Source organism: Sebastes fasciatus, chromosome 4 (assembly GCF_043250625.1).
Source record: "Sebastes fasciatus isolate fSebFas1 chromosome 4, fSebFas1.pri, whole genome shotgun sequence".
In the NCBI taxonomy this organism is placed as follows: Eukaryota; Metazoa; Chordata; class Actinopteri; order Perciformes; family Sebastidae; genus Sebastes; species Sebastes fasciatus.
In genome coordinates, this window is record NC_133798.1 from 13,562,825 (window position 1) to 13,585,693 (window position 22,869).

At 39.0% G+C, this 22,869-nt stretch overlaps 2 protein-coding genes across 5 annotated transcripts; both read right to left on the reverse strand.

Moving 5' to 3' along the window:
* Positions 1-1,471: 1,471 nt before the first annotated feature.
* Positions 1,472-7,783, reverse strand: nutf2 (nuclear transport factor 2). 3 transcript variants are annotated; one of them, XM_074632120.1, is made up of 5 exons: positions 7,671-7,783; positions 5,410-5,531; positions 4,674-4,745; positions 4,166-4,264; positions 1,472-2,501 (listed from the first exon to the last, which is right to left on the reverse strand). In XM_074632120.1, exons 2-5 carry the CDS (start codon positions 5,506-5,508, stop codon positions 2,388-2,390), a joined length of 384 nt encoding a protein of 127 aa, XP_074488221.1. In that variant the 5' UTR covers positions 5,509-5,531; positions 7,671-7,783; the 3' UTR covers positions 1,472-2,387. The 3 variants fall into 3 exon arrangements, with proteins under 3 accessions (XP_074488221.1, XP_074488222.1, XP_074488223.1); XM_074632121.1 differs by lacking the exon at positions 7,671-7,783 and adding an exon at positions 7,378-7,508; XM_074632122.1 differs by lacking the exon at positions 7,671-7,783 and adding an exon at positions 7,110-7,239.
* A 4,084-nt stretch (positions 7,784-11,867) lies between these two features.
* On the reverse strand, positions 11,868-22,022 carry tsnaxip1 (translin-associated factor X interacting protein 1). Of its 2 annotated transcripts, XM_074632118.1 has the most exons (11): positions 21,868-22,022; positions 21,617-21,719; positions 20,285-20,425; positions 20,110-20,203; positions 18,888-19,084; positions 18,445-18,586; positions 17,003-17,169; positions 16,768-16,881; positions 16,335-16,444; positions 15,060-15,183; positions 11,868-13,564 (listed from the first exon to the last, which is right to left on the reverse strand). In XM_074632118.1, the coding sequence occupies exons 1-11, from the start codon at positions 21,921-21,923 to the stop codon at positions 13,475-13,477; spliced, it is 1,338 nt and encodes a 445-aa protein (XP_074488219.1). In that variant the 5' UTR covers positions 21,924-22,022; the 3' UTR covers positions 11,868-13,474. The 2 variants fall into 2 exon arrangements, with proteins under 2 accessions (XP_074488219.1, XP_074488220.1); XM_074632119.1 differs by lacking the exons at positions 20,285-20,425; positions 21,617-21,719; positions 21,868-22,022 and having other exon boundaries at positions 20,094-20,203.
* Between the last annotated feature and the right edge of the window lie 847 nt (positions 22,023-22,869).

The window sequence follows — 22,869 nt, forward strand, 5'->3', positions numbered from 1 at the left end:
GGTTGAACATGACTTTTTTTTTTTACTTTGAACGGCAAAAAGATGTTTTTTGGACCTAAATGTGCTCACAACTTGTCATATGGACCTCTCGCCATCACCGAGTCAATAAAATGGATGACTCTTTGAAAATGTTGTCTATGGTTACTTAGAAACTGGGGTGGGGTGATCTGATGGCTCAATTCAAATCACCCCACTCTACCCTACCTGAGACCCAAGATTTTCATTGCCAACGTCAACCTGCTTGCTGTAATTGTTGTGCATATGAAGAATAAAGAAACTTGAAACTTGTATTTCAGCTCTGAGTTTCTTTAGGTAATGCAGTTCAGCTTTCAACTCTACCAGTTTTACAATTCAGTTTTTCAGAAGTGCAAGGAGATTTCTGAATTTTCAGCAATGTATTTATTTCAGCTTTCAGCATTCACATGCATTTTCAAGTTCTATTTTGCTATATTAAAGCTTCAGTAGGAAGAATATCTTTGGCATCATTGGACACAAATTCCATAATAACCTTTCAGCATATTGTAATTCAAGTGTTCTGAGAGAAAACTAGACTTCTGCACCTCCTCATGGCTCTGCTTTCAGGCTTTAAAAAATCTAGCCTGTGATGAGAGACCTTGGCCAATCACAGGTCATTTCAGAGAGAGAGTGGTCCTATTGGCTCTGCTCCGGCTGGTGGGCGTTGCTTGGTATTTCCTCAACTGATCTCAACATGGCGGCCGGGTCACAAACTTTCTCATTTTACAGCTAATCAGTACACTACAAGATGTTTCTGAAAACATTTGAGGCGAGAAATAGTCATTAGAGTAACAGAATACTGATTCATATTTGATCAGCGCTGCCTAATTGGACCATTTGATCGGAGTGATTGACAGCTCCTCAGAGACGGCGAGGTTCAAGCTCTGCTCTGATTGGTTGTTTTCCTCCGGTCTGTGAAATCTTGCAGCTGCCATTAGGAGCACTGGAGGACACAGAGGCCCATGATTTTTTTTCAGATTACCTGTCTCATGCACTACGGTCAGGATATAGTGACTGTTTTATAAAAAATAACTTTTTAAAATCACATTTGCTCCATTTCTACCCACTGCAGCTTTAAAAAGTCCCGGGAACTTTTGGTGGAAACCCAGCTTCATACAGAGCAAATTTCGTATTAACATTGACAAACAGTAGTTAATGTGGATCGGTCACATCTGGTCGACACTCAGTCCACTTAATAAGGTCAGCAATGGCCCAATTACGATCCAGCGGACCAATGACTGGCGTGCATTTATTTAACAATTCTCAATCAACTGGATCACAATAAATATAAACTAGCTGTTGTCATTTTCCAGCTGATCCTCTGTAGTAAGGTCACCCAAATCAAAAATGATACGCACTTAAAGACAACGCTTGGAATAAGACTTACTGTGGAGAGATAAATGAAGGATTGTGAAAACAGTCAGCCATATGAGCTGGAGAGACAAAAGCCACACCATTAAGAAAAAAGTCCAGGTTTTATTGTCCATCGTGGCTGTAGTCCATGTTAACTGCCAGACATGTGTGTGTGTGTGTGTGTGAGAGAGAAAGAGAAAGAAAGAGAGAGAGAGAAAGAGAGAGAGAGAGAGAGAGAGAGAGAGAGAGAGAGAGAGAGAAAGACCGTGATTGAGAGAAACAGAAAGAGTGAGAGACAGATGTAAAGAGAGAGTGAGAGAGAGAGAATATGCAGAACCAATCACACAGCATGGTCAAACTTTGTCCTCTATGATTCTTTGGTTTGCGAGAGCAAAACCTGGCATGAGAGTGAATCATGGCAAAGTTATCGGTTGTGTAAAGGAATAAAACTCAGTTAAACACACTAAGGCAACACACAAGTGGCATCTAAAAACAACTCATAACATAAGAAGTCGGAACTGATGAAGTCGACTCTGAACCTGAACATGGATCTACGAACCAGTCAACAGCAGTGCAAAACAGAACTGAGTTGACAGCAGTGGAGTCAACAGTAGAGTAGGATTAAGTAAAGGGTGGAGAGCAGAGCAGAGCATGAGTTAATGGCGTCGGTCAGTCTTTCTGGTGACTTGAGTGTAGGTATTGTAATGGGGGACTCCCAGCGTCATGCAGATCAGCGGAGTGGCAGACGGGGGCATCTGATTGGTTGGCCGGCTCTCAGCAAAGAAACGCGTCGCAGTTCTACTGGCTGGGGTGGTCTGAAAACCCACCTGGATGAGGTTCAGTGATTGACATCTAGAATCCGGTGTTTGCTTGTTTGTCAAGCAGGCGTAAATGAGACAGCAGGAGGGAGGGATGAGTGTTCTCTCTTCTCTCCATACTCAACTCCTCTTTCCCCTCCCTCCATACTTCATCACATGGTGCCCTTCACTATGGTCGCCCCACCAGAGTGGCGAGGGGGGTTAGACAAAGTTGTGAATGGCCAGCCTGAACATGTCATTGGTGCACACCCATGCATCATTAATGTTCTTCAGGATGAAACACTGATGGAAACCCATGATAGGGTCGTCATCTGCCTGCGAACACACACAAACAGAAATAGCAGGGGTTTAGGACGAGGTCAGCAGTGCAGTCAATCAGTTGTGCACATCAAATTCAGTATACTAGTTGTGGGGAGTACAATTCAGCCATTCAGTGTAAACAGTTGCGTAGTTCCTTCTGTGCCAAGTCAGAAATAATAATGCCAATAACATTACCCAGGTTATCTTGGCTTGGAGTTGTGAGTCTACAAACTCAAAACTGTAAACCCACCCCTAATGTAGGGTGGGGGTTTGGGAGGGAATGAGAATTGACCTACCCAAACAGCCGGCTGCTTCAATCGAGGCTAGATCGTTTAGCTTAAGGTGTGTAAAAGGGAGTTTTCTTGTTGACAAATGCCAGGTACACACTACACGAGAATCAAGACGATTTTGGGCCGGATTCCTCCCTCCCGACAATCGTCAGCAAAGCTCAGATTATTTTATGGTTCTAAAGATTATCATTCCATATATTCCTGTGGAGTGAGGTATCAGCTCGGAAGTTCATCCTGGCTGCACCGATTTCAAATCGTAAGTATTAAATATGTTCAATATTTACGATCGGATATCCTGTTTTGTGTGGGGAACCCAGAGGACAGCCTATGACGCAGTCATGTGGGAAAGAACAATAGCCAATTGAGAACCAAGCTGACTGAAGCGAAAGGACAACCACTGCCGTCATGGCGGCTGTGGCTAATACATGACCTAATGCAAAACCCGAAGCATAAAGTAGTAGTAAGATGGATCTCAGAACTTGAAGACCAACTTGTTTATTAGTGGCAACAACACAAGTGTTTATTTAACGTGTGTCCATGACTTCGTCCATCCATTCTTCGTGAATTTTCAGCACAAAGTAGTGCAAAACTAACATTGTTAAACCTTCCTGCCCATTGTCCACCATGTTTGTTTACACTAAAGTCACGTTTGATCGCGAGAGATTTTGTGAGATTTCCGTTTTTTTAGTCTGGACTCTTGTTGTTCATGAATGGAATCTGTTAGTGTGTGGTGTGCTGATTTGGCAAAATCTCTCCACACACTATAGGAACAACACTGTTAAATTTAACATAGCATGTCGTTATGTATGGAGTCTCACATTTTTAAAATCTGTTAAGATTTGAAAAATCTTTTAGTGTGGGCCAGCCTAAAGTTTCTGTTTACATTCAGAGTTACCCTACAAAAAGTGTGCATCCTTGAGGACAAACGAGTTAATGCATTTCCCTCCTTCCCATTTGCAAAGGGGATTTTTTGTCCTGGAGAAGCGACATCGATACCTGCTGAAAAAATTTCTTCAACTAGCAATGGTTGCAAATTGTGAATGAGAAAAAATACTGTCTAGTAGTCTAAGGGTTTCCTCATATAGGGACTGCAGCAAAAGGGGCTCAAGTAAGGACAAACACCAGGCAGGGTTTACGTTAGCCAGCATATGCCGGCTTTTTGCTAGTATCTCGTTTGGTTGCCCGGCAGATAAAATGATCAACAGTATATGAAAAACGTGTAGTACTCTTTACACAAAGTTTGATTATTTTTGTAGTATGGTAACAGAAATAATTTGAAAACAAATTACAAACATGAAACAAATATACTTTAGAATTCAGCGTGGGATGATTTGGCTTTAACACAGATGGCATGCTTTAAAATAAGGTGTGAATGATAGTGTTACTTACTTTTAGCTGTCCAACAACCATACTCAAGATGCAGCTGTCTGGAGTTGGCTGATGGTCCTGCGCTGTTATACTATGCGCTATTTTTATGAAGGGTAGGCTCTGGCACACACAAATAAAGGATAAATACACAAGAAGAAAATTAATACAGGTATATTAGACACTGAAATAATATAAGAAATCAAACTTATCTTGAACTATTTTCATTAAAACTTAAAATAATAATGATAAGTATAATCCTCAATAAAAATTGTACTATGGGGTTTTACTACCCCAAAAGGTTGGGGAGAAATCTGATTACCTGACTAAAACCTACCTACATAGATTTGACAGAAACCAGGTTACTACTGGGAAAGTAACCAGAATAACCAGATTTTTCAGTATAACCTGGTTTCACCTGGTGTGCATGTAAACGTACTGACTGACATTGCCAGTGTGTTTCTCACTTGGGCCACCTACCACCTGTTACACGTTACCTCTGTATATAGCATAAGTTACCAGATAAACTCACAGACAGTTTCTCAACAATTGCTCTTTTTCCCAGATACTGTTGTCCTTCCCATGTGAGGCATGACGGATCAATCTGTGTGGAGCAAGATAGAGAGAGAAATGAATGAGATGCAGAGGATGCTATTTACAGATGAAAGGTCTACCCAAAATCACATAACTCAACAAGTGATCCTAGCTTTGCTCCCTTCAAGGCCCATCAATTGACGATTGACATGAGAGAAACACATGCATTAAGTTTTGAAAGTCTGAGTGATAAGGTTTATACTGGGGGCGGGGGGGTTATTATGACACTAATTCATGACTACCTTGACCTACCTCTCTCAGAACACTTGAATCACAAATTTTTGCACAATGATGCCAAAAACAGTCTACCTACTGCAGGTTTAACTGACCAAATGTTTTAGCTTTAAATGTCTTTGGCAACATTATTTTGTCTTATTTAATCCACAAGTGAAATTGTTTAATTGTGTTTAATTTATGATTCAAATACCTAATTTACTTGGGTTGTGCTGTGAAAACAATGTAAATTGAAAAAAAAGCATTCATAGATTGTGTCTAAAATTGTTAATAATGAATCCATTATTGATCAAGTGAGACCACATAAAAACAGGCCCCATTCCCATCAAGCAGGCTCTGTCGTCAATTACATATGCACACCTAGTGTAAGAGGTACCAGTAGTAGCCCAGCCCTGTGGTAAGACATCAAGCATCATCAAGCATGGTTCTGTCACACTCACATATATGGATCCAAGTTGTGATCTGTCAGAGTCAAACAACTGGTAGTAGTGCTGCACAAAGCTGGATCCTATCTGCTCCCACGGAGGCTGGTCCGTCATCCTGAATCACCCTGCAACACACACTGGGGAGATGGAGAAACGGAAGGGGAGACGGTCAGAAAGACTGAATAAAAAAAGTCTGTAATACAAATACGGGGGAAAAAACAACAACAAAACAGCAGCCTCCTTATTCATTTCAATGAGGCCACTATGTTGGTTGGCTAAAAGAGTATGAAAATGATGTGAGTTGTATGCTATGGCCTAATTGAACACCTGTTGGAGATCTGACAGGTGTTTCTAATATTTTGTTCACCCCATTTACATCAGTCAAAAATACAATATAAAAACAGTTACATTGCAATCAGGGTCTGATATTAATTTCTTTCCTCTCGTGCCACTGTGGCAGGTCACTGAATATTTCTACCGGCCGCTCAATTTTTTTGTCTGCCACTTTCGAAATCTATGTAGAACGCTTTAGAATTTTAAACACTGAGTCAGTGGTACCAGACAGTAGAAACAGGGGAATATATCATGTCACCTTAATCCCTGACAATTTTTAACTCAGGAATTGCTTTTAAAAAGATTACATTTCTTAATATAAGGAAAGCCTATCTGCCATGGTGGCAGGCAACCTGAAATTGTACCTGCCACAGCCAACATTTACCCTGTATTTGGCAGGTGGCATGTGCTAATTTCATTCCCTGATTGCAATACATAATATTATAGTATAGTTTTTCACATGCAGCAATATTGAGATGAATGCAATATCTAAATTCAGTACAGTCCAAAGGAAAAGTGTCGAAAAGGCAAAAATATACACCATCCCGGATCACACCGATTTATCTCTGCTTGAAACAAAACTGTATTCACTTAGTTGATTTACTTATTAGTATAAAATAACTACTTCCTTGATGCTGACCACAATAAACAACAGCAACAACAAAACCAGGTCGACTCTCTCAAAGTGCACTAAAAGTTTATAAGTAACATTACCACCACACTGCGAAATACAAACCAGCCAGAGTTTAGTTAAACACGCCTCAATGCTGGCGTCTCCTCTCTTGGGTGACAGTGAGTCATGTGCTTCAACATAACGATAAAAAGATAACATTTCTTAATATAAGGAAAGCCTATCTGCCATGGTGGCAGGCAACCTGACATTTTACCTGCCACACCTGTGCTAATTTCATTCCCTGATTGCAATACATAAAATATAGTATATATAGTTTTTAACATGCAGCAATATTGAGATGAATGCAATATCTAAATTCAGTACAGTCCAAAGGAAAAGTGTCAAAAAGGCAAAAATATACACCATCCAGATCACACTGACTTTATCTCTGCTTGACACAAAACTGTATTCACTTAGTTGACTTACTTATAACTACTTCCTTGATGCTGACCACAATAAACAACAACAACAAAACAAGTTCAAACTCAAAGTGCACTAAAAGTTTAACTTAGTAACTTAAGTAACATTACCACCACACTGCGAAATACAAACCAGGCAGAGTTGAGCTAAACACGCCTCAATGCTGGTGTCTCCTCTCTTGGGTGACAGTGACAGCACTAAGTCATGTGCTTCAACATAACGATACAGTGCTGTGTGCTGGAACAATCTGAGAGCTCTGGAAAATAGCAATGAAGTGGGAACAACATACCACAACGTGACTAAGCCCGCTTTAAAATAGTCAAGGCTGCAGGGAGAGCAACTTAAGCTTCTTTTAGTACAGCTAATAAAGGAGAAAAGCACTTGTAACAGTGTGGCTAGTGAAGCTAAGCTAGCTAGCTGCTCCTAGCTTGTGTTGTTTGTTAACGTTAGCATGTGTTCTTCATACTAGCTAGCATGCCTTCCCGCCTGCTAATGTTAGACAGTCAGTTGCAGAGTGTTTACAGGCGTTTAGCTGACTGGCCTGATGCCCTTCTCACCGGGTTGCTATAAATATCCTCCAAGTGTTGATGCCTCCTCCTCCTCCTCCTGCGGCCCGCTGAACAGCTCTGGAGCCCCGCAGCAGCAGCAGCTACCAGCTACCTTACATAGGCGTGCCCAGCGATAGTTAGCCTCCTGAGCTGAGCCGGGCAGCAGAAGCAGCCTATTCAACTACTTATACTGTCCTATACTTGTTCAAATGTCACACTAAACTAGCGCTTTTTGTTTCCCTACATGTTTCCATTCACTATTCCAGAAGACGGGTTCCTAAAAATAAGTAGTAGAAACTTACCTCTAACCCAACGCCGAGGCCGGCTTCACGGTAGCACAGTGAAGTGTCTGCTCCTCCTCTACAGGACGTAGGGCACGCAGTCTAAACCGTAACAAGGCCCGGTGCATTGTGGGGATTGTAGTCTAGACAAGTTTTTTGTTTTGTTTGTAGGTCTCAATCTGACGTCTCTCAATAATGTATTTTGTTATGGTCATGCTATTAAAGCTATTTGAATTCGGAAAAAAGGGGGAAAAAAATAACAAGATGTAGCTTTTGTTTTATATTTTTATGTTTTGTCTGATGCAAAGCATAACAGACAACAGTTAACTTAAAGGGACTGTTTGTAACTTCTTACACGTATATTTCAATCCGGGTCGGTGTCCCATGCGCGCTCTCGTGTGGCTACGCTGTTCAGACTCAGACTCCAACACAAACTACACGGCAGCACCAAAATCACAAAGTTATATCTAGTGAAGCCCATCTGCTAAACAGTGTTGGTTGCGGGACGCGGGGGAGACCGTAGCTTTGGTATCCAGTCTCTGCTGTACTCTGCTGCTCTGCCTGCCTGCTTGCCTTCAGTCACACACCGCGCTCGTTCTCGCTATTTCGCTCCGAACGTGCATGCCCGCTCACTTCACACTGCAGAAGATTTCGTAGCTCTGAGAATATCTAGTGAATGTACGGTGGACGTTTGTGCCGAAATAAATGCTGCAGCTCCTCCAGACCAACAAGGTTTCCCGTGTCTTGTGAAGTGACGGGGCTCCGCAGCGAGTTACTTTATCATCTCCGACCGGGTGCCGGTGTCTCCCTTCGGCCGCAGTCGGGAGGCTGAAGCAGGAAAAGCCAACACTAGGATCAGCATTGATTCATGGAGAGACCTTCGTCTGGTCAGCCAGCATTGCTGCCAAGCAGGTGAAATATAGAGTGATATTGTGGTTTTAGCTGACGTGTGTCGCCTCACTGTTTTGAGCGATGCTCGTTCATGTCTATATAGAGCGAGCACAAGAGCGAGCCCGACGCTGACTTTCGTTGACTTAACGGCCACAGGTGTCGCTGTTAACAAGCATTTCTGATTCTTACAAACAGTCCCTTTAATTGAAGTTACCTCCACCTCAATCAGCTACAACAGTGAAATGCTGCTCACACATTCATTCATCAGCATTAACAATCCAATATCATAATATATTAGTCACAGGGGACACTTTACTGCAGAACTGTTACTTTTGATACTTTAAGTACATTTGCCAATACTTTTGTACTTTTACTTAAGTAGGGTTTTGAATGCAGGGCATTTAATTGTAATGTAATATTTTTACATGGGTACTTTTATTTAAATATGCACCCAAACATCTCCGTAACCCTAGACTTGTGCATTTTTCTTTTCTTTTTTTTCTGTGCGGGCCCTGTGCTTGTTTTTAGATTCATAGAGATGACTTTTTATTCTGAAGGTTTCGGACAGGATGTTCTGAGACAGAGGCTCTGTGAGCATGAAATTTGTGAGTTTGTGCCATTTATCAGACTCTGGTCAGATTTCAGTTGTACAAGCACTGGCAGTCTTTTTCGATGAGGAGTGCGCTCTGTGTGAGTCCCCCAGGAACTGGTCGAGCCTGATACAGCACAGGTCTGTCCTGCTGTCCTGCTCACCATCCAGGACACAGATCCTGTACTGCTGCCTGACACTCGTGTTGGAAGCTTTTGTTCCTGTTGTGTCTTCCACCTCTGTAAGTTTGTGTTGAAATGATGTTTACTCCAGGCCTGCTAGAGGGTGGTGAGTGCATGGCTTAAGCATCCCGCCCTAAGTTTAAGCTGCTTCTCAGCGAACTGCCCAAGCAGGTCCTTGTCTCAGTCTGTCCAGTGAGCAGCAAATCAATCGTAAAGTGCAGTTACAGTGACTTGAATGTGAGTTTGAGCCGCTGCATTCTGTGCAATACAAAAGAAGTGGAGGATCAGAAAATAATTCGAGCCATGCTTGTTTCACAGCAGGGGAGACTAGAAAGTTACACATACATTTCCTGTCATATTGAATCTGCTTAAAAGAACCTAGAGTTTTCAAATTGTGTATATTTCTCTGTCATTTTGTAGGTCTTAGAAATCCCTCACTTCAGAATGCTCCTCTTTTCCCATTGTGCTTGTGTCCTGGGAGAAGGAGGCAGGTTTACACAGGCCCGGTTTCCACCACAGGAACTTTCCCATGGAACTAAAAACCTTTTGAGGAACTCATTGTGTTTCGACTGCCGGGACCAGGGTCTAAATTAAGTTTTGGAGACATTTTACGAGGCCTTTTTGGGGGGTAAAAAGGCCTTGTAAAATGTCCCCCTGGGGCCTACTAAGTAGCAAAAAAAACTTTGTAGAAATTATCAAGTAGGTGTATAATTGCGATTTTAGTTATACATGAGAAAATCAAATTTTGATCTTGATCTTTGGCGCCCCCCTAAGGAGGGCCTGGACCCCAGGTTGGAACCACTGCTCTAAAACAATGAGAAAACTGGAGCTGAGGTGATGTTGTTGAGAGGCCTGCCCAGACAACGCTCCAGCTTGACAATGAAAAGATATTTGGATCCCTGAAGGCCGCCTATTTTTAAAAAGTGGTGAGCCAACTGGCAGAGATCTGCGAGGTGTAGGCGAATGAGAAGAACTACGAGAGACTGTGCTCTCCTCCCCTTTCTGCTGTGCACCATGACCACCGAGAGCTTCAAGCTCTGGCTGCTGCTGGAATAGTAAACAGGCCAGAGGACATCAGTAAGAATACACACAAACACACGCACATTCTGGACAAATAAAAAAAAACATTTTGGGCTATGTGTCGCAGATGTTTATGGGTGTCTAGTGATGCTGCCTGAAAGCCAACACACCAGTGAAGGGTGGTTCTGCAGGCTACTGTGATGACCCAGCCCGTTCCCATTCCCAGGGTGTTAAACACTGAGGCTTTGTCACGGCCGTCGGTGTTTGATATCGCCGTACAAGGCACCCTTTAGCGTCGGTATGAAATGCACCGGGTGTTCCATTAATTCTAATGTAAACCAATCCGCGGCAACAGTTAACGCTCCGAGAAAGTGTGCCAGAAGTGTGGGGATGTAGTTTAAAGAGCGTAAGAGACAAACCGGGTGGATGGGATGGGGGGTGGATGGGTCCAACAAACACAAGGCTTTCATCCAGGAGACCGCTGTTTGTGTCCCGTGTGTCACGTTACAATCAGCTGTTCTTTCGTGTCCTGTGTTCACAACGTTTAGTGTCATTTTCATTGTACAAACGTAGTAGTTTTTAGCCCAACCATGTAGTTCTTTTCTAAACCTAACTACAGTATAGTGGTTTTGTTGCCTAATCCTAAAGTGACGCCAAGTGTAACCATAGTGGTTTTGATGGCGAAAATAAAGTGACGCCAATGGTCGTGACAAAGCGACGGTATTTGACGAGTTGGAATGAGAATGTGACGCCAAGGGGCGTCAAAACTCCAGCATTTAGTTATAGCCTACATAAAAAAACGTCAAACGTCAAAATGCATTTTACATTGTGACGGCGTAGAAAATGTTCAGTAAATGTGAATAACTTCTGGCAAATTCACAGGTCAACCTTTTAGGGAAAAGGACTGAAGGACATTTTCAAACACGACGTCAACATGAACAGTAAAATTGTCATTTGCAGATTACTGTCTGTGACTGAAAGGAGCTTATCTGGGGTGGCCACTTTATCATTAACAGCACACATTCAATAATCTGTTTCTCCAGACCATGTACTTCAAGGGCTTTTGAGGTCGACTGGTTTCCTCACTTTCTTTATGCAGATACATTCATATATGCATCTGCACTGCTATTGCAATTTGTTTGAGACTCAGGCCTCCACTGATTTGACCCTTGTTACATAGAGGTGCCCAACCAATCAATGCTTCTACCCAGTATTGCCAGTATCCAGTTCAGTTGACCGGGAACATGGCTCTGGGAAGGGTCTCAGCGTTATTTCAATAGGAAAAAGACTACTTGTTTTTGTCAACTGAGACATGCACTGAAGGTTGCAACAAGTAAAGTGGTGTCCAAAGCAGGGTGTCACATACTGACACATACAGTCTGGGATTGAATGTATAGCTACAAATAACAGGTAAACAAATAATACATTTCAATTCATGAAAATGTACAAATATATTGGAAATGAACATGTCTTTTGAAGTTGTAATGATTAGCTTAAGAGTGCAAGAAACATACTAATGAAAAGCCAACTGAATGACCATTATACATGTATATTTATTTATTTATATATATTGTGATAAGCTGCTTTTGGCGAGATAATAAGGTGCACATGGGTTAATATAATGTCACAGGGTCATGGTCACAAAACATTTCCTCAATTAATAGTTCATTTGGGGGAAAGAGATAATAATGTCTTGTTTGATGCGATGCTGTCAGTGTTGCCTTCGTTCACCCACAGCAACCGGCTAAACTTCCGGTAGGTCCGCGGCGTAATGCTCTGATTAGTGATTGCGTCAGGTCATTGGTTCCTACCTCAAGTTGTAAGGAGTTTCAGAGATTGTTCACAACAAGGCATGATGTCGCCCTTATTGGGGCATTATGTCAGAAATCAATCATCATCTGACGATTTCCCCCCTACACGTTAAACCTATTTGAGTGAGTGTTATAGTGTGGTGTGATTAACCAGAATGTCCCAATGACTCAGGAAAAAAAGGTTTGGAAATTTGTGTTTGGTCGATCATTTCTCTGTTGTTACAGTGCTAATTGGCATTGTATTTTACATCGTTGGAAAGCCTGTTTATTTACCTTTACAATGATGTCCCACTTGTAAGGATCATGCATTTGTGAGATGAGCAGCACAGCTGATTATGTGGGTAGCGCCCAAGAAAATGTTTCCAAAATGCTCTGCCAATGGTAAACAGTGTATTCTCCTGTTGGAATTGACTCTTGTTGTGAGTTGTTTGGTGGATTGGATGATTGAACTCTCTATCAGTAACAAGGAACAAACAAGACAAGTCTCTTGAGAGAGCTCCAGCCGGCTCATAGCTGTCTGTGAGCGTGACCACCCTGCTGGTGAGGTAGCGACCCCAGCAGGCGCTAGCTAGCTGTAGCGGCAGTTTGTGGAGCTTCTAAACTCCGAAAACGGTGGACAAAAGTTCGATTCGCCATCTTATATTGTCAAATTGTCATTATTCAAAATCTACACAGTTGATTTCTCGCGTCAAAAATTTTAGGAAGTGAGTTTAGTGAAGAAATAGCTACGAAAAATGTGAAAAACAAGTTTTTGGCTGCTGTTGTTGTTGTAGCCGTAGCCTGTACGGTTCCAGCGCTTTGCATTGTGGGATACAGTAGGCGAGGTAGACTGGTCCAATGCATACTGGAGATCTTTTCCAAGTCAGCACGACATCCAGGTATTTTTGGCATACTGTAGATTTTGCTTTTGTTCGCATACTGCATACTACATACTACATTTTGGCCAAATCAGTACGTACTACTAGTATAGTAGGCGGTTTCGAATACAGCCTCAGTGTTGCTGACTTGGTGACTTTCTTGCTAGATTTAGGGACTTTTGGAGCTAGTACTGCTCGCTACTTTCATTGGAAAAGAGTTTGCAACACTGGGCTGGGTTTTTAGGTTGGATCATATTGAAAAATTTAGTGTACTCTTGCTAGTTTCTCAGCATTACCGACTTGACCTTTAAACGCAGTCTTGGAAAGGGAGTAGTGAGCATAGGGGTGCTCAGTTGGTTGCAATCTGCAACCACATCACTAGATGCCTACAAATCCTACATACTGTACTTTTAAGCCAGCCAGTTGGCCTACCTTATTAATTAACAATCAATAAAATTAATACTACAACATTTTATCAGTTGCTGGCTGGAGAGGTATTTGAAGCAGCATTTTCTTCAGATTCATCAAGAGCTGGAGGTAAGGCTGCCACACCGGATTCTGCCAGCTGTTGGAGCATTAAAGTCAAGAGAGCAACATCTTAGAAAGTGAGCAGAAGGCTATTCAAACTCTATTCATAAATACAGTTTATTCAGAAAGTATTAAGACCGTTATGTTATGTCGCAGGCTTGTGCCATGCGACATTATATACAGACAGGTGTGTGCCATTACAGATCAGTTAAATTCATCACAGGTGGACTCCAATCAAGATGTAGAAACACCTCAAAGACGATAAAGAGAAATGGGAGGCACCTGAGCTAAATTTAAAGCGCCATAGCAAAGGGTCTGAATACTTATGTCATTGTGATATTTCCGTTTGGGTAACATTTATAATAACCATCACTTATAAATGGTAATTTGATAGTTCTTTTTCTATTAAGCATTAAATGATAATTAATAATGTTTATTTATTATTAGTAATGCTATAATTTAATTATTTTAACAGTTTATTGTTGCACAGATTATAACATTTTATATAAGTATTTGTTAATGACTACCAAATGATTTGTAAACGTTAAAGAAATTGTTTGTAAAACATCTATAAACATTACATAGATAGATATTTATAACACTTTGTTAATGGTTAATAATTGGTTTGTAAACTACCTATAAACATTTGGATGGCTATTATAAAGTTGAAACTGATGACTATAATACCTTTTTAGATGGTTAATAAATACTTTGTAAAGCATCTATAAACTTGATTTAGATAGATAGTTAATAGTGTATCAAAGGTTAATAATTGATTTCTGGTCCATCTGTCTATGTAATGTTTTTTGATGTTTTACAAATGATTTCTTAAAGGTTTACAAATCATTTGGTAATCATTAAAAAATATTTAATATAGTATATAAAATGTTATAATATGTGCAACAATAAACTGATAATAAATACGGTATTAATGAAATTATAATGTAAATTTTCCTATCAGCTATTATAAAATATATAATTTGGAAACTAATTATTTCATATTACACAAACTAATGATAATAAAACAGAAATAATAGCATTATTAATAATTAGTAAAAATTATTAATTATCATTTCATTGTTTGTAAACAGTAAAATAACTATTAACTAAGTTTAATTGACTATCAATTTACCATGTATAAATTATGGTATTAGGAAGTGTTTTTTTCTTTTTAATACATCTGCAAGAAATTCTAATATCCTGTTTTTGCTTTGTCATTATGGGGTATTGAATGTAGATTGATGGGGGGAAAATGAATTTGACCGATTGTAGCATAAGGCTGCAACATAGCAAAATGTGAAAAAAGTGAAGGGGTCTGAATACTTCCTGAATGTATTGTATATTTTACATCCCTTCACTGGCTTCAATGGCCACAATTTGTATCACAATATTTAAGTGTAATTCAATGTTCTCACCAAATGAGAGCACAAAGGTCTTAGACTGGCTGCAGATGCAAGATATGGATCACATTTAGTGAATTTCATAAACTAAAATCAGCCTGAAAAGGCAGTGAAACCTCTGCCGGTACGTACCAGGCTGTGGAGTCTCTGAGAGGAGATGGTGTCATTGCTGTTGTCTGGTTCGCTTTGAACCGAAGCCACAAGTTCATCTATTTCCTGATCGGACTTCAGAGGGAGCGCTGTCCTCAGGGCTGACCTATACATACATACATATACAAAAAAACTCTCTTTTGTCAGAGACAAACAGAGACGGCTATAGAGACCAAAAACTATTTTTTCTGCTAAAGGATTTATTTGAGAAGTTTTTCCTTATCTGAACTGAGGGTCTAAGGACAGAGGGTGTCAAAGATAATAAAGCCCTCTGAGGCAAGTTTGTGATTTTAGGCTATATTAATAAAACTGACTTGACTATAATTGTGTGTGTGGTTCTGTGTGTATCTATTAGTTAAACAAAGCCAAACAAAGGCTATTTAAAAAAAAAGTTAAGGCGGATCTGTGGGGAATGTTGATGGTTCACTTTTAAGGGAGGGAGTTTGAACCATGGGCGTGGAGTTGCAAGGGGGGCGCGAAATTTAATATATTGATTTGTGTACATAGACATAATTTTTTTTCGTGATGGTCGGAACAAAATCAGTTTGTATGTAATGCACATAATTGTGAACTGGGAAGTAAAAAGCGGCGAACGCTGCGTAGGGAGGAGGTTGGGCTGGATGGGTGGGTCAAAAAACACATGACTTTCACTCAGGAGATCGGTGTTTGTGTCCTGTGTGAAACCACAAGTCCACAAGTTGATATATTTGTCACGTAACCTCCGTACTTAAGTTACGGCACTTCCGGAGTTATTTTAACTCAAACCGCGATCTTTCCCTAAACCTAGCTAAGTAGTTTTGTTGCCTAAGCCTAACCAAAACGATCTTTTCCTAAACATGAGTAGTTTTATTTTGAAAGACTGGAGAGGAAATTGACACGTGCCTCACATGTTGCTGGACATTCGTAGGAAAACTAACAAAAAATACGTTGTTGAAAGTCGTGTTGAGTGCCACGAAAAAAAGAGAAATTCGTGTCCATGTACAAGAATCAAATAGATACAATTTTGTGACTATTTCCCGAACTGCTGTGAGACTGTGTTGAGTAGGTTTATGTAGTAATTTGTTTGTTTCCATTGATTTGTATGTTTCTATGTATTGTGTTTGTTGTTTCCATCGAGGAGCACTTTGGAAACAATAGTTTTTAGTGATGCCTTTTAGTGCTATCCCTTGGGATTTGTTTTTGTGTCATGATACTCGTTTGAGTTGTGATGCTTTAAATTCCTAATAAAAATCAAATCAAATCAAAATCAAATGTCACCTAAACTCCTGGACAGTGAGTGTGCTGCTCTCAGGAGTGTCAGAGTCGATCGGGTCTTTTAGGCGGTTGGACTGAATCTGGCTTTGCTCTTGGGACACTCTCTCATCCATCTGGAAAACAAAAAAAAGCTTTCAAATGAAACAGTTCAACGTTTTGGGAAAAATGCGTATTCGCCTTTTTGCCAAGAGTTATCCGAGATGATCGATACTACTCTCGTACCTGTCAGTTCAATATGAAACTGGAGCCGGGAAATGGTTACCTTACAGTAGCTCAGCTTAGCGTAAGTAATGATAGCTAGCTTGGCTCTGTCCAAAGGTAAAAAAAAAAAATCCATCGACCAGCACAACAAATTAATTAGCTTAGCAGATAAACTCACACGGATTTATCACAACATATTGCGCTCACATTTGATCCAATGGGTTTTCTAAAATACCTGTACAGTGATGGGGTCATGTGTCTTGTCCTGCATGCTGCCTCTTCTGTGGAGCATCAGCAGGGTGTCATACTCACTCTTCAACTGATCAAAGTCACCTTGCAACGTCTTCAACTGGACACCACAGAAAATACCAAAACATTACCAAGGTGAAGACTGTTAACATCACGCATTCTGTGTATGTTTACATGCAGGTGAGTGCTGCGTGTCCACTTTATGTGTCTATATGAGCCACCTGCAGGCGGGTCTTTTTCTTTTTTTGTTCCAGGGCGTCCAAGTCGCGTTTTGGCACGACATCCCAGTAGTCCGCCTTCATCATGTTGAGCTCCTCCTGGGCATTAGTCAGGTCTTCCCGACACACCTTCAGAGCGAGCTGCAGCTCCATGTGGTCCTTAGCCACCTCTTTCCCAATGAAAACAAATTTCAGAGTATTGTTTAATTGTTATGCCATTGCATTTTAATTTGCTTTATTGCCGAGAGTTAGATGACAAGATTGATACCACTCTCCTGTGGCGACGGTAAATATAAAGCCATAGCAAGATGGACCATTTCTTGGCCAGGTGCAATGACTTCAAGTGAAGAAATAGTCCAGCACATAATATAATACATAGTATTGTATTCACCTCATTTTTGTATGGATAAAACAAACTCAATAAAAATGTGTTAATTGGTGAGCTTTACAGGTGCTAGTAGGTGGAGTTTTTACCTTTGGCCAGGCTAGCTGTGTCCCCCTGTTTCCAGTCTTTATGCTAAGCTAAGCTAAATCACTGCTGAGATGGATCTTCTCATTCAACTCTCAGCAAGAAAGTGCATAAGCATATTTCCCAAAATGTTAAACTATTCCTTTACAGACTTTGTCCCCCCTCCAGACAATCGGCAGCAAAGCCCAGATTTTTTGATGGATCTAAAGATTATCTTTCCAGAAATTCATCCTGACCGCACTGATTTCAAATCGTAAATACTAAACATGTTTAATATTTACTATCAGATATCCTGTTGTGTTTGGGGAACCCCAAGGACAGCCGATGACGCAATCATGTGGAAAAGGACGATAGCCAATTGAGAATTAAGCTGACTGAAGAAGGAAGGACAACCTCGCTAAATCTTCCCGCCCGTCCTCCACCGTGAGAGATTTTGTGAGATTTTGCGACATTTCCGTTTTTTTTAGTTGGAACTCTTGTTGTTCATGAATGAATCTGTAAGTGTTTGGTGTGATGTTTTAGCCAAATCGTTACTCAACACACACTATAGGAACAAAACTGTTAATCATAACATGGCGTTATGTGTGGAGGTCTCTCACATTTTCAAAATCTGTTAAGATTTGAAAAATCTTTTAGTGTGGGCCAGCCTTAAACCCTAAATTGTAAGACAGTGGGCAGCGTTTTCAAGGAATACAATATAATAAATAAATGTCATTTTGGGCTGGGCTACCTTTTTGTCATTATCGACTAATCTGTCAGTTATTTTCTTGTTTAATCGATTAAATCATACAATAGTAGAAGAGTAATAAAACCAGGAAATAAAATTCACATTTGAAAAGCTTGAACCAGATATTTAAAAAAAAAAAAAAAAAAAAGACTCAAAATGATTAATTGATTATCGAAATCGTTTCTGATTAATTTTCAGTTGATCGACTGATAGACTATTTGAATAATCAATGAATAGTTGCAGCTCTACCTGTGTTTTCATCAGCAGGATTCACCTCCTTCACAGAGCTTCTATTTAGGTTATTGAGCTGCCAGATCAACAACTTGCGGGCGTCACGCTCATCTCGGTACTGTAGATACTGGTTGGAGAGATCAGACTGCAGACGGTCCACCTGGAAAGAAATAGAAGATTGTGGGGTGGGTGAGGCAAGATAGTGGTAATCTACCAGTGACCTTGCTATCTGAACAGAATCTCAAACAAAACATGTTTTGGATAAATGGATCTGTGACTCTAAATAACCTTTTCAGACAAATGTTTGAAATCAGGACAGCACATGAAATAAATATTTGAGATAATATTTAAGACAAGGAATTCATGTGGAAATTAGTCCCACCAAGTCGCATTCCTTAAAAAGTCACATGAATGAATAAAGAAATGTGGTTAGAATACCACTTTACAAGTATGTCATGTACCACTGCCTGCATGGCCTTTTCTTTCTCCGCCATGGCCTTGATGTCCCTCCGTAGTTGCTGCTTCTCCCTTTTCAAGGCTCCAATCTCGCACTGCTCCTCTGCCCAGCGAGCTTGAATCTTCCTGTCACATTCCTCTGTCACCAGCCTCAGATGGGATCGCAGTGGTTCCAGTTCTCTGATTTGATCCTGCTGATATGCTGAACAGATGCAAAATGCATTAAAATGATCTATCATGAAATCTATAATGAAAATTAAATGATTGAGTAATTTGAAGACATCAGTCACTAAAGGATCTAAGAAGTTGTGATGGGCATTATGCTAAATATTTTACAGGATAAATGACTAATGGATACACTGAAAAAAAATAACAATTATTAATGATTAATCAACAATAAAAATAATTACGGCGGTAGTTGCACATGAAACATGATCAAAACATGATTCAGGATTTCCAATCAGTGCATATATATTTGGAAATAACACTCTTTCTACAGTATGTCCTGCATGTGCACTTAGCTAACTTCTCATTTAGTATTTATTTATTTATTTTTGCAGCATCATAGGATATGATTTTGGTTATATGTTGTACACAGCAATCACTGAACTCTTAAATTTAAGAGTTTCATTCGATGATTCAGTTTTTTAACCTCCACAAGGATATTTTGCTTTTGTTCCATTTGTGTTTGTCTTTAGTAAGCAATTCTTAAATATGTTCTATTATTAAAATAAGATTGTGTAACTACAGATTTCTGATTTATTTTAACTGTCATCATTTTACTATGTTTTAGGTTTTTCTGGCTCAATTAGACGGCACCATGGTGGCTGGCAGTACTTCACCTTATCGGTGCAACTTAGATCGTTCCAAACTACATTAACAGTCTACAACTTTATATATATAAAAAAAAAATCAAGGGCATTTCTTTAGGTCTCTGATCTTTGATCAAAATTTCTGGCTTAAGTGGAAGCCGCAGACACAATGTGAACCAAACAAACTGGCTTTTTTCTTGTAGAAATGTAACCTAATTCTCCAAAGGATATCGTCACAATATTTCAGGTCTTCCTCAAAGACAGGCTTTCCCTTTATTATAATTATTATAATATATATAATATAATTATTATATTTTTCCTTAATTTTATAGCACTTTAAGACACCATTCAGAGGAGCATTATACTGTGTAAGAAATGAAAATGATCAGACAGACTTACTCATAGAGGTACTGACCTAAAGTGTTGTCATATTCCTTCTTGATGGCAGAAAGAAGCGGTTGGTAGGTTTTGAACTCTTTGATGAAACAACCAAAGATATCACGGTAGACCTGTGGCCAGATTGAGATATGTGAGTACTCTCTCTGACAATAAAAATGTGTGTATTGTATTTCCTCTGGTTTACATAGTACCTGTAGTTTCAGTTCCTGAAATTTTGGCTCATGGGAGCTGATAGTATGCAGCTCCTTGTTCACATAGCTCTCCAGGTGCATCAGGAGTTGAGGCTTTTTCCCTGGTCCGGCATAAATGTAATTGCATCCCGTCCAGCTCAACTATAGGGTTTATTCCACCACACACACACAAACATACAACACAGCTTTAATAGTGAAGAGGGGAGGCAGCGATTGACTATTTTGACAAATCATCTTCACAGCAATCAAAATATATGGGTCTATTATTCATATTCAATAATAAAGTAGGATTTTCATAAATGAAATTCTGCGGGTTTGATGAACCTATAGCTTCCTGGGTATGGAGGATGGTATCTGCAAAAATAAAATATAAATAATATTGAAAATAAATGTAGGCATTAATTGATATGTTTTAATTTGCTTCTTTATTTATTTATCTTCGTATTAATTCCCTTATTTCTTTACCGTTCTGCTTAATTTTCCTTTTTATTTATTTATGTATAGCTAGCTAGCATATAGTTTTTCAGACATTGAATGACAGCCCCCTCATTTGCATAATGAGGCAGGAATAAACAATTAAATAAATGCAAAATAAGTTGATTAAAAATTAAAAATTAAAAAATAATAAAAAAATTAAAGGGAAAATTAAACAGAAGAGTAAATAAATAAAGTAATTACTACAAAGATAAATAAATAAACAGGTAAATTTAAACAGAAATATTTATTCATGTCACATTTGATCAATTAATTGTTACATTTATTTAGAATATTATTTTTGCTATATTTAATGACAAATGTATTTATTTATCGAGTCATTTATTTGTTTTTGTATAGCTAGCATATAGTTATGCACCCTGACCCAATGATGACAGACATTGAGTGACAGCCCCCTCATTTGCATAATGAGGCAGGAATAAACAAATAAATAAATGCAAAATAAGTTGATTAAAAAATTAAAAATTAAAAAATTACAAAAAGATAAATACATAAATTAATGAAAGGGAAAATTAAACAGAAGAGTAAATAAATAAAGGAATTAAAAAAAAGATAAATCAATAAACAAGTAAATTTAAACAGAAATATCTATTTATGTCACATTTTATCAATTAATTGTTATTAATTAGAATATTATTTTTGCTTTATTTAATGACAAATGTATTTATTATTATATTATTCATTTATTTATTTTTTGTATTTTATCAATTAATTGTTATATTTTTTTAGAATATTATTTTTGCTATTTTAATGACAAATTTATTTATTTATCGAATCATTTATTTATTTTTGTATTTTATTTATTTTGTCCTCCATACCTGGGTTGCTTAACTTTACCTTTCTGGCTGCAGGTTGGACAGAAACAGCACCAGCACTTTCTCCTTCTTGCCCTTCGTCTGATGTCTGGACAGTTTTGTGTAGTCTATGGTCATATGTTAGTCTAAAATAATAATTTAAAAAAAGAACAGAGCTAAGTTACATTTAACATTTTAGTTTATATTAGTTAACTCTTAGCTATACAGCCACCTAACTAGTTACCTACAATAATAGAAACAGTTTCGCTGCATGACAACCTTTTAAACACTTGCCTTTGTTTTTGTGACGCTGTTAAAGGTGGAAATTTAACATCTTTATGTGCTTGCATCTTATAGCGACTGTATGAAGGCTAAATAACAGCATAACAACCTCTTCTGTCCGCTTTAACCTGCTTTAACCTGCTTTAACCTGCTCAATGTGGTCCGTTCAGCTCAGCATCAGAACACAGCAGGCACTGTAACACGGTTTCCATGGTAACGAGGACAGATCACGCAGCAGGACCCCACACATAGTCGACCGCGGCGCGCCTAACTAGATGTCAAATTGTGTAAGATGAAAACTTTGAACATGAAAGACATTAACCACGGGGAAACAGAAGCTTTTATAACCCTACATTAACCCTGACTTCTAATAACAAATAAGCCTATATGATGAATAAATAAACAATCAGGTAACCTACTTCATAAATATCACATAAAAACTACAACTATCAATATTTAGTTAATAATTACATAATGTAATATAGAAATGATGACACAGATGATAAGAAAATATATAAGATAAGATATTCCTTTATTAGTCCAACAGTGGGGAAATTTGCAGTGTACAGCAGCAAAGGGGATTGTGCAAAAAACAAAATGCATCAGCTAACACAGTAAAAAAAGAGCTAAACATAGTGTAACAAAATATGAACCATTTAAATAGAAGGAAGTATAAAAATAGGAGCAGTATATACACAGTATTAACCCTGACTCCTAATAACAAATAGCCTATACGATGGATAAATAAACAATCAGGTAACCTGCTTCATAAATATCACATAAAAACTGCAACTACCAAATATTTAGCTGATAATTACATAATGTAATATAGAAGTGATGACACAGATGATAAGAAAAACGCCATGCTAAAATCATTTGAATAGAAACTCTGTCTTAAGGAGCAGGCATATTTAGCTAAAAATACACTTTGCTTTTTTCCCCCCCATCTAGCTAGCAAAGATATTTATGTTTCACTTCCTCTAACACATGTGCCCCAGGAAACAGCAGCTTTTA

Excerpts from the sequence above, each read along its gene's own strand:
- nutf2 (XM_074632120.1), bottom strand. The coding sequence starts at position 5,508 with ATGACGGACCAGCCTCCGTGGGAGCAGATAGGATCCAGCTTTGTGCAG. Across the intron at positions 4,746-5,409 it reads CACAACTTGGATCCATATAT|ATTGATCCGTCATGCCTCAC; the intron begins GTGAGTGTGACA and ends TGCTCCACACAG. Across the intron at positions 4,265-4,673 it reads CAATTGTTGAGAAACTGTCT|AGCCTACCCTTCATAAAAAT; the intron begins GTGAGTTTATCT and ends TGTGTGTGCCAG.
- tsnaxip1 (XM_074632118.1), bottom strand. The coding sequence starts at position 21,923 with ATGCAAGCACATAAAGATGTTAAATTTCCACCTTTAACAGCGTCACAA. Across the intron at positions 18,587-18,887 it reads AAAAGGCCATGCAGGCAGTG|GTGGACCGTCTGCAGTCTGA; the intron begins GTACATGACATA and ends ATTTCTTTCCAG. Across the intron at positions 13,565-15,059 it reads CTCAGAGACTCCACAGCCTG|CTGGCAGAATCCGGTGTGGC; the intron begins GTACGTACCGGC and ends ATGCTCCAACAG.